The sequence below is a fragment of the Anser anser genome, assembly GCF_964211835.1.
Source record: "Anser anser genome assembly, chromosome: 10".
NCBI lineage: Eukaryota > Metazoa > Chordata > Aves > Anseriformes > Anatidae > Anser > Anser anser.
The window spans coordinates 18,797,947-18,810,068 of NC_139730.1; the positions used below are offsets into that span (position 1 = coordinate 18,797,947).

At 36.3% G+C, this 12,122-nt stretch overlaps 1 protein-coding gene across 2 annotated transcripts in view; it reads right to left on the bottom strand.

The window, feature by feature from the left end:
- Window positions 1–12,122, bottom strand: part of TEX9 (testis expressed 9) — a 41,789-nt gene that overhangs the window by 19,473 nt on the left and 10,194 nt on the right. For both annotated transcript variants that reach the window (XM_083849994.1, XM_083849995.1), the window contains exons 8-11: window positions 9,217–9,299; window positions 6,679–6,852; window positions 3,591–3,725; window positions 2,939–3,073 (exon numbers count right to left, since the gene is read on the bottom strand). In XM_083849994.1, coding sequence (XP_083706120.1) covers window positions 2,939–3,073; window positions 3,591–3,725; window positions 6,679–6,852; window positions 9,217–9,299 — 527 coding nt within the window. The remainder of the gene's footprint in view (window positions 1–2,938; window positions 3,074–3,590; window positions 3,726–6,678; window positions 6,853–9,216; window positions 9,300–12,122) is intronic.

A 12,122-nucleotide genomic window follows, 5' to 3' on the forward strand; every position in this document is an offset into this window, starting at 1 on the left:
CTACCAATCAGACGCAGCAGCCAGGAAGCCCTGCAAGCTCACTGGGTTGCAGCTGCTGTCACAGCATATAGCACAAATATGCTATATGTCCTCATCCCCACACTGCAATATCCTCTCATTACTTACCAGCATTTCAAGTGGCAAAGACCATGTCCCATCTAAGGAGCTCTTATTCAGAATGCAATTTTATAATAGCATGGCTATGTTTTAAAGAACAGGAAACAGGTCTGGTCTACAAGGTATCTGACTTTTTCTCTCTATACAGACACATTGTCAGTTCCAAACAACAAAGAAGCCTAAGCAATTCCCACTGATAGTGTAACACCCTCCAGTTCTGTAAAACCCAAACTTCCCTAATTCCTTTTTAAAACTAGGATTTTCTATGAGTTTCCCTCTTTCAAGGCAAGCAGAGAATGGTCTACAGAGTCCAATTTGGACACCAACACCTACTTGCTGCCAGCTGCAACTCATCCTACTAATTTTTTTCCTTTATTTTTCTTCATGTAGTAGCAGCGTATCGTAGCATAGCGTCACCTCCAGAATAGCTGTACCTTTTGTACATCTTTGTACAGATGCTTTGTGCATCTCCCTGTAAGTGAATACTACACAAATGACCCAAACTAGGTTTTCCTCATTAATTCAACAACAGGTTGATGTAAAATCAACCTGAAGGTCTTCTGGTGACTATGTATATTGGCCTCATGTGAGCATTAGTACACTTCCCAGCTCCTTCTGCTGCCAAGTATAAAAGGCAGTGTTAGCACCATTTTCTTTCAGGTTTTTCTACCTGTTGTCTGTTCTGAAAGGCCAACAACTAACAACATCCTTTTTCTGTGAGTATATAACGTTTCTAATAACAGAAGATAAGTGGCTTTCTGTACTATCTGCAGTTCTGTTATGGTATTCATATTTTTAAAAACTGTATTAAGTTTTGTTTCTTAAGCATTTTAAACTATTTGTTAAAAATGTATGGTTTATCTGACACTATGTTTCTGGCTCAAACAGAAACACCGTCCCTGAACATGCATTTCAGTGGATTCATGTTCCAGAGGACAATGAGCTAGCTCATGTAAATTATCTTTTGAGTGAATGCTACATTTTGTTGTTGTCGTTCTCAAAATAACATTAAAGAGCTAGAAAGGCCAGACAAGGCTAAGCTAGTAGTATTTCTGTTAGATGAATTCCCAAGATTTCCTCTCGATTCTTTTACTGCCAGAAAAACTCTTCTACTGGAAGTACATGAGCAGCCCCAGTTGTACTTATTCCAACTCTGTCCTCCTTTGTCCTGTGTTGGAGATGTATTCCAAATTCAAGGGTGTATTTCCACACTGCAGTTCTCCATTCTTAGGATAAGTATGTGCATTTTGTTTTATGAAGTTGCCACTTCATACAGGGCTGTTCTTTCTCTTTGGAGGCTCAACAACTTCGTGAGTGTGTACAAAGTGTCTGGTGATCACTGCAGCACTCTGAAGGGCAAATGTTCTGTTTTCTTATCGTAAAGGCTAGCTCTTCTAAGATGCTTCTGCTCAACAAGTCACCACTACTTGCTTTCTTTAGCTGACAGCTGTGGTTTGAGTGCAAAAAGCAGAGCCTTAACTCTATCACTGATACTTTTCTTTCTACTACGCTGTGCAGTTACTTGGATTGATAAAGATTCAGCAATGAGCAGGAGTGAACCACTCTACCAAGTTAAGAAGTTATCTAGACAATTCTGAAGTACATAGCTCTGCAAACCTTCCATGCAACATCAGAAGGAAAACTGATACAAGTAACAGCATGTGAACCTAATGCAAGTCCTTTAAGGGAGAAGTGTCTCAGAACTCTGAGACCTAAATGCATTGACAGTAAGGGGAAAGACTTTCTGATTTGGGCAACATCTCTTAATATATCTTCCTTTCACTGTAATTTGCTTTCATGAAATCATACAGGTTCTTTCAATTTGTTCCATGAAAGCTCATTTGATAGGTATATGCTGAAAATGTATTTGGACACTGCAGAGGGGGTAAATACATTTTTCAAAGTGTTTCAGGAACAGTCTTCAACAGTGATTCCATTCAACATGAATTTTCAGCAAGTATTCTACTACCTACTCTATATTCAATTTCAGCTTCACATACTAAAAAAACCTGAAACCAGTAGCCCCTGTTCTTCTTTCTATGCCCTCAGAGAGGAAGTGAAGGAGATATTAAATGAATATACAAATGACTTTCAAAATAAGGCTAGGTGCAAGTGCCACGTAGATAGGAAACCCATATGGCCATGTACATGTCATTGTGACTCCAAGAATGCATTATATTCCAGGAGTTACAGAAGGACGTAGATCAACTCCCATCCTTCGCTCTACTAAATTCACACCTAGGCTAAATACTCTTCCCCTCACCCACTCCCTTTTTTTTTCCTGACACACAGGGAGATCTGCACTTGGGCAGATTTGTACACGTGTACAAAGAAGCATTATTAGTTGCAAAGGATGCACTTAGAGAATCCAGGAAGAATGTGAGTCTAAAATGTAATGCCTTAATCCTTGGAGGGCGCTATATTACAGCTAATGATATGCAAGTAATATGCTGGAGGAAAAAACAAAACAAAAAACCTCACATGCTAAAATGGATTCTATTGACACAGCCCTGCACGGAGCTGATGTTACAACCTGAACAATATTTATTCTTGAACAAACAGATATTCTTTGTCTCAAAGCTCGTCAGTAGTAATCTTTTACCATAACAGGATATGTTCCAAATAAGGAATGGAGTCAATGCAAAAGATGACCAGCTTTTACTTTAAAGAAAAATGTTAGCAATATGTGCTAATAAAAGCTGCTGTTCCTTTGTATTCCAACTTCCTGGTCTTGGGGCTCTAGTTTATGTGAGTACATAACTTGACAACAGACAAATTCAGGTAAGAGTTATCTGAAATACAACAGTACTTGTGTCCTTACCTTTTGTCTCTTTAAAATATCAATTAACTTGAGCTGCTTTTTGAAACCTGCAATTAGCTCTCCTTTTTCTTTCTGCAGTTTCTTGTTTTCTGTTTTTAATTCTTCAGTTGCTTTGAGTTCTTGGTTAACTACATCCTACCATGGGAAGAAAATGAGAAATGGATTATTCATTCAAGTGAAGCTTTAACCAGAGAAACTTGGCATAACGTAACAAGTGACAAACAGTAGCCACAAATAACATTTCAGAAAAGAGAATGGATGCATCAAAATATTCCCTCACTAAAACTTAAGGAAATAAAAACTTAAAAAATAACATTTGCTGGCTCCACTGAATAAATAATACAAGATAAATTAATAATGTGGTTTGCCTGTGTATGTATTAGTTGTGTATGTGTACTTCCCCCCTCCCCCCCCCCTTTCTAGGTACATTTATTATCAAAAAAAAGGCAAAAAAATGAGAGGCTATAATTTTCTTCTACGCATTTCTTCCTCCAGCAGTATCATCACAGATAAGTTATCAAGTCCCTTGGTGACTTGCTGTTAGTTACTTCTGGGATAGTCTATAAAGGACGCCGTACTTTCAAAGCTGATTTGTCTCATTCCAGCAATATTAAGTAATCACAAATTGAAACTTTCTTCTGAAGCACTGTACCTTGTTACTTTGCTTCAGTTTATGCAGCTCCACTTTATATCTCTCTGCTTCTTCCAAGGCCCTATTTAAGCGAACCTCTGTTGCACTCTGCCTGGTTGCAGCCTGCTTTTGTACATGCTTTAAATTCTCTAGTTCCTATATAGGAAGAAAAGGTTAAAAACAAACGTTATGAATCATGGTATTGTAATGAATACCATACAACCAAGACATTTGCAGCAAGGCTCATCCCTGAGAACTTAGCGGACTTCTGTGGCCTGTGAATAGAATCAAAGACCCTTAATACCAGTGTTATCCCCTTTTTCCCTCCTCCTTTTAAATCTTGAAAAGGAGATTTTTAAACCTTGAAAAGTCTTTCTAAGCTCTCTTTTAGCATTCTCTTAGAGTATTGTGGAGCTGATCATGTAAGACCACAGGATTGATACAGGAGACCACTGGTATGCCCAGTCTAAAAAAATGGGGGAAAAGTGCTGCCATGTTCAATCTGTGGCAGACTTTAGAACGGTGGCTAGTATTCGCAACTGCTTCTTTACCTCTTTTTCTCACAGCTTATCGCATGTAATTACAAACTAGAAGTTAAAACAGCCTACCCTGATGCCTCAGGGTAGTAACTATTTCATCTAGCAGAAAATAGTTCATCCAGTGTTTATGGCAACAATCAAAACAGTTCCCTCTTATCTCTGATGAGAGTATTTCATAGTGCTGTAAAGTGGGGAAATAAGAAAAAGAGACCAAGCTGAGAAACAGAGTAATGAGATTGAAGATCAGAGAATACAGATAAAAGACAAAGTAGAAGAAATAAACAATTCTGGCAGAAAGAGCACATCTTGTCATTTGTGAAAAAGAAATATCAAATTTTGGGTACAGAAAGATTATTTTAAACAAACTGAGGTTGGGGGAACGTCTTATTTTTAACCCTTTACCCTTAGGCACTCTTGTTCTGAGCAGTTGTTCCATTTCCTCAATTCCACACAAGCTGTTGTGGTGGTTACTTTAAGTAGCCATCAGTTATCCAAGAAATACACTTTAGTATGCTTATATCGTACCCAGGTAAACATCTAATTGACAAGTATACCCAGAAAAAAAAAAATGGTAAATTATGACTGGACTAGGTCTTTCTGGGAAGCTCGAAATCTTCTCCAACATGGATGAAAAGAGGAGAGCAAGCTGCATCTCACTAATTCTTCAAAATGGTATTGGTGAATGTACCACCCCAGCAGCTGGCAAAGACGTTGCTTCAACATTTTTTATTTTGTTGCTACCCCCATCCCCCAAAAAACACTTGAGAGAAAATGTTTAACATTAAGACTTTCTTCAAGGCAAGCTGTAAAATCCCTGCACAAAGTCTTCAAAGGATTAAGAGCAAAAGTTTGGTGTTTCCCTGAACTTTATGTAACATTATAACTAATGTGAATTGACAAGGGGGAGAGAACATAAAGGAAATATTATTCTTCTAACTAGGCAGCAAACAGAAAATGGTGATAGCGCTTATTAGATCACCTAGACGGGGGCAGATGGTTAGAAGAAGATAAGAGTCAGGGAGACCAGAGAGCAGAAGAATGAAATGTAGAAATAACAAATTAGATACCATGTTTCAGGTAAATTGTGAAAACTTGGTGAAACTCTTTGCCTAGGTACATACAAAAGAGCAACTGGGAGATTAATCAACTTGTATAAATTGCTGAGAATCTAAGCAAACTTGGCATAACACATATCACAACTTGGTCTTCTATTACTTATGTCATAACAGAAGCAGTTCAGACAACTACCAGCTGGGTGTCGCATAACATGCACAGTTACAACACTGGGATATAGCAAGAAGTGAACACATTTGTAAACATGTTAAGATTTTTGTTTGCTAAGGATACTGAAGAGACTTTAAAAAATAAACAAAATTGTGCTTTTTTTTTTTTGCCTTCTCAGTACTTTAAAGCACTATCACCATTTGTCATGACTGTGTCTGATAAGTAACCTAGACAACTTCTAGAAAACCCAACCTATTAGGAATAACCAAAGTGTGGTTGGTAAATTCAAAGCAAAGATAATGGAGGAAAGAGACCATATTTTGGATATGGTAGCTGTACAGCAGATGTGAATAAAATTTTAATTGCAATGGATGTATCTTAAACGGTGGGATAAATTTTCTAATTGCGAATATGCAAGAACCAACATACATTTTCCTGACAGAATCAACAGTCAAGGTATGTACTTAAGTGAACTCACAACCTCCAAGTATCTGTGCAGGAACTACACACAAACTTAGTACATTTTAGTTTTAAAATGCCAGAACTTCATAACACTAAGATGAAAGAACACCTATACAGTTGCATAGTACAATATAATGGAGGTATAATGAGGCTTTGTTAAGCTAAAGGTTGCGTTCTGCTTTCCCCACATTCCTGAGTGTAACATTCTCCTGGTTATATTACATACATTATACAATACTATATGTAGTACAGCATTTTGATGTCAACCTCTCTAGCTCTCAGTAATTAAAGAAAAACACATGCTGCTCTTCGATTAAGTTCCAAACAAACAAAGCTGGGTATACAGGCCATCTGCTGTAACTAGGCACGTATACAATTTTGCATATGCGGCCTGCAGGAGGAGCCAGGTTAATTTTGATACATCCAAATTGGAATGGCTGATTTTCAAATAGTCCATTTCAAAGAACAAAGTGACATCCTTTCCTCTACCTAGCAGAGGATACTAAAATGAGCTGCAGCTTTTTTAACAACTACAACAACTACAATTAAAACCAGAAAAATACAATTTCCCTGTATTTTCAAGATTTCTTTATGGCTTTGACAGCAGTTTCTGAGAAGGTGGTTTTGTCTCCTGCAGATCTTTCACACAATTTAATTTTAAAATATAGAATATATGATAGTAGAAACAGAAGAAAAACAATTAACAAAATGTCATTTCTTCTTTCTACAAAGTGATTAGACCATATTAAAATACATTTTCTAAGACTTAGAGATTGAAATGCTAATGAGATCGTTGGATACAAATTAGTAAAACTAGACTGAAGAGGGTGATTTGATGTTTTTTTTCCCTTTCACGAGATAAATGAGACTAATATTTGCAATACCTTTCCTAGTGCAATGACCTCTTGTTGTAATCCTTCACTTTTTTTGTTTGCTTCTTGTGACAACATTTTGTACTTTTCATTCTGAGACTGTTGCATGCTGATTGTTCGTTGCAGTCTAGTCTTTTCTTCCTCAGTATCCTTAAGCCGAGATTTTAAACTCTGATTTTCATCATCCTGTTTGACAGCAATCAGCAAAAACAAAACCAAAATTAAAATGTTGCAAGGAAGCAGTAGAATATTGTGATAGTAATATTTTGTAAATAAAACTACAAGTATATATATTGTAGATATAAGGATAATCATTTTTTAAATGATGTTATTTTAAAATGTTTAGATGATGATAGATTTCACAACACTTTGGAGACAAACTAAAGAAACAACAGATCAATTTACCAGAGCAGTACTTCAAAAAAATATTTTTCTGCTCATCTAATTTTCTGCAGTCTTTAAGTTGGGACTGTCTTGTAGTAATATGTAAAACATGTAATTTCCTGTAACTCAAAGGCTGTGAGAACCATCAGAATGTTATGGAATTTTATGAATAACAATGGCACATAGATATTTCATGACATTTTTGTGAGAACAGCTAAATGCACACAATTAGGAAAAAATCTAGTAAAAAGATCATCTAATTACTGATAATCAATCCTTTATGTTTTAAAGGATTACCTGGTTTTGACTTAAAAGCAAGCTAATGTTCCAGGATACATCAAGTATTCAAATCCAAGTTTCTGTCAACATAAAGTGAATCCTGTACTAGCTTCATGACCTACTGGCAATTATATCCCACATTAAGCCTTATAACTTAAAGGCATTTTAAATTCATAACCTTTTAAACACTAAGTGAATACAAATGTAGGTTATTTCAGAACTACATTATGCCCTTCATTTCTTTATCAAAAACATAAGGCATGCACAGAAAGTGGAGTTTCTATTAAAAAAAAAAAGTCTCTCCTACCCTCCCAGCCCCCAAGAATACATGCTTCTCACATGGGAAATGGGTGCTTTATTCTGAGCGTTCGGTGACCACATGCACCTCAGATATTCCCATTCTTTATATTTAAAACAGATTTCCTTATAATAATTGTACTGTGAATTGAAGCAAAACTCACAGTCTGTCTCGAGGCTTTGCAAGTATGTTCTTCCTGGGGCCTTTAGAATGTAATAAAGTTATTTTCACACCACAGAAACTACATACAGAGTAGTATGGAAGCAGAAGTAGGTACGAGGTTTTCTCCTGTCATCTGCTAGAGTAACTGAACTCCATAGTATTTTTGTCATGGAATGATGATGTTCTATAGCTACTGACAAAATGATATTTAATCTGAAAGTGAAAGTGTCTTGAAAATCTGATGTTACGGCCTTCTTCTGATCACAGCATAGATATACAGAAATGCAGAAGTAACCACATTGATAAATATTAAATACGGTATCAAGTACATATATAAAATATCAAAATCTAATTCCTTCTACAGATTTTCTCTAGGTACCTATCTCCAAAACAATTTTTAATATCGTCCTGCTTCTTAACTCTCAATCAAAACCTTGAGAGAAAAAACATGGGTGGTTTGTCATATGTTCTGAATGTCATCATCAAATTTGGGCCTGGGGAAAAGGGAGAAAAAACATTCTGAAGAGACCACAGTCAACAATAATGTAATTGTAAAAAAATGGAAAGTTAGTTCAAAATCCTTGCTTGGTTCCAAACGCATGAAAAAGAGGCAATCCCTCTGGCAGACAGACAAACTATTTCGGCTTTTACATTTCTAGAGGTGTTCTGAGCATCACCTGAAAGTATATTGGCAGACCGTGTAGATCAAAAAAACTCTTTTGTAGTACGCTGTAGCAGAAAGATATCAGTACAGTCCCCCCCTTCCTTACATTCATAACCTGATTCACTAAATACGTAGTCCCAAATGCAGTCCTTCACAGCAAGTAAGAATGGCGTCCTGAGAATGGGGAAGCCTGATTTCCATTTTGATTACAATATTCCACTTAAAGTGGATCACAGCTGAGCTGTTTGCACATTTTTTTTCTACCAAGGACCCCCAGAGTACCGCACCTGACTAAATTTCACAAACTTAATTGACTTCTCATTCCATCCCTCTCCTTCTATGGAAGGGGCATATCTCTATCTCTGGGCACCACTCATCTTCCCTCTGTATATCACAGATCTGTATTTTGACTCCTCCTCACGCTGATAGTGTTCTCCTTCCCCACAGTGATGCATAGGACACTGCAGCACCACAGTGTCCCTACAGCTGGGGCACATCTTCAGTACCTATCATTCATTCCTGTCTCAAATTCTTTTTCATGACGTATGCTTTAAAAGCTTATAGTTTAAGATCATGTTTATACAGAAATTACTATTCTTGATTCTTTTTTTTTTTTTTTAATAGAACCTTAGTTCTTTACTAACTGAAGAGAAAAAAACGAAAAACAATAGAAAGCCTAAATAAAGGTGAAGGGATTCTATTCTGATTATTTGTAAAAGGGGGATGTACTCTATTTCTACAGATAAGAAAACTCAGATCTTACCTTTTTCCTGCATTCACTCACTAAGCTGTCCAGCTCTTCCTGCATAACACGTAGCTTGGCCTTAAGAAACCTGATTTGAGCTTCTGTGAACATAAAAATTAATTATTTAATATCCACAAGTACTCATGACTCAATGCAGAGAAGAGGCAAGACCAACATAAGAACAATTCAGTTTCATCATCTTGTTTTTAAAAACACACAATATTGACTGTTTATTAAGAGAAACAGGCAAGTTAAAAGTAAGGTTTATAGACAAATGTTGCAAGTTTCTCATTCTTAGAGTAGCTTTAGATAGATTTTTCTTTTTAATAACTGAACACAGCATCTTTAAACTGCAAGAGTCTCTTCTCAAAATAGAAAATTACTGGAAGCTTTTGTCATACTATACGTTACAGCATGTTTTGAGTTTGAAATCAAGGAAACTACATTGTAGGGCATGTCTACGTTGCAATCAATCTGTAGCTGTAATTTGTGTAGTTACACCCAAAGTAATTTCATGCTGCTGACAACAAGGAATTACATGTAGACTCCAAAACCCTCCTAATAGATTAATACCCCTCCTACACACTAGTGTACTTTAAGAACACTGCTAACAATATTCAATTAGTAGTTTAAAATCGAACCTATTTTTTTTTATTTTATTACTTTTATTTTTTACAAAGGCAGTACTTTATTGCTCTTGGACAGCTAAGAAATACACTACCATAATGAAAAAGCAAGCCAAATGTGAAAAGAATGTGTTCTTCTAATCCCCATTGCTCACTCTTCCCCAGATCATTCACAAGAACTCCCTCTGAACTTCCACATGCATGAAGCGTGGTAACAATATGAGGATCAAGCGAACAACATAGGAATTACCGTTATTCACAATAGGTACAAGGGAAAAAGAATAAATTGGAGGAGGAGTACCTGGAGCTGAAAGTAAACGCACAGATGGCTACATTTACTGATTTGCTGTAATAGGAATTCTTTGTTTCACCCACCCTCCCTTATCAATGGTTTATTGCAGCTTAAGTTGTAAATCTGCAGATGCCAGTAATAAGTAGGATTTAGGAGAACACCATAGGAAAATAAAATACTAACTGACTTTTTCCCTTTCATTACGAACTCAATAGCTTCTGGTAAGTAGTAGCTATGCATTTCCTGAGCTGGAGACCGCACTGAAGCCATCAAGTTGAATTCTCTTTCACATACTTCTATATTACTCTTTTTCTTCTTAAGACATACTACATTTTGGTATTCACGATGTCCTATGGTAATGGGTTAACTAATTTATCTATGTATGATGCAGAAAAAGCACTTTGTTTAGCTTGCTTTAAATTCATTTTAATGTGGCATTGCCTAGCATTTCTATTGCAGAAAGTCAGCTTTCCATTCACCATTAGCGATTCCATTACAGAATTTTTTATAATTCCCTCAAACATTTTGTTTTCACATTGAAGATTCAAATTCAAGCTGTTCTATGCTTGTGATTGTTACTATATACTCAGTCCTGTGTCCTTCCTAGATCTGCATTCTGGTTCTGAGATGGGGTGTGTAAAACCATGTGTCATACTGCAGATGGGATAGCATCAGCTATATAGTGCACAACGATACCAGTACAGTATCTTGTTTTCTGTTATCTTCTTATCCATTTTTAACACACGCTTGGTTGTTTCCACTGTGAACAATCAGTTTATGCTTCTGGAGTTGTCTTAATTACTAATAACTACACTTAAGTCCCATTGAGAAGTAGGTATACTTTAATGTATCTTCAATCAATATTATATTGTGCTCTTTAATGCCCAATATAAACTTCCTTTCTATCACCTCACTCAGTAGCGTGAGCTTCTCCAGCAAGATTTCCATGTCAGTTCTCACTATCCTAAAATCATTCATACACAAGTTCTTTACATGCTATGATTCATCTTTTTTACAGATTATTTTTCTGTATATTGAACAACGTAAGCTCACAATAGATCACTCTAGGACTACACCACAGCCTGCAGAAATTGGTTGTTTCTGTAATTTCTGTCTCCTCTTTTACTGAGTTATTAGCCCATAGACTTCTAGACAACTTCCCTTCTGTCTTCGGCAGCTCTGCGTCATTAAGAACACACAATAGTAAACCTCATTAACATTGTCTAAGATGTATCAGGGTATTCTAAATAAGCAATGACAACCTTCAGGGGCAAAAAAATCAATCCAGAGTGTTTTCATTTCGCTTCATCATTGAAGTAAAAGAAACAATCCTCAATGCTCAAGTACATGCTCTTGGTCTACAGGCCCTGATTATTAGACACCAGTAACAATTCTCCTTGAGTTACCTTGAATTTACATGGTGTAAGCTTTCAATGCAATCCAAAGCAATTTCTTTTTACCTCAGGAATAAGAACTGTTTAAAAGAAAGCTTTGAGGATCTCTTTTGGGAGACTTATTAAAGTAAGACTTGCACAGAATTACATGGGGTTAGAAATCAAGCTATTTGTGTTGGCATGCTTGTTGATACCCAGCTATTAGATTACATGAAGGGGTTTTTGTTTTCGATGTTTTATATATATATATATTTTTTTTTTTTTTACTACTGCAGTGAATCTCTGACTTCATGCTTACTTTAGCATTATAAGAAACTACATAAGCCTGCTTTTATCACACTAGAGCCAAGAAGATAAATGTGCAACATGCCTTCAGCTTCATTGGCTAAAGTAAATGCTGCAATTCCCCTTTCCTACTCTATTTCTAGGACAAACAAGCACCACAATCTGTGCAAAGGACTGAAGTTCATCTTTTTGGAAACACAAGTTTAGCATCATAGCATCATGTATTTTCATTTCCTGAGTGAAATGAATCAAGTTGTAGCCACAAATCAACGTATGTAAACATTCAAATGTCAACTCAGAAAGGAGGAGATGAGGATAAAAAAAAAT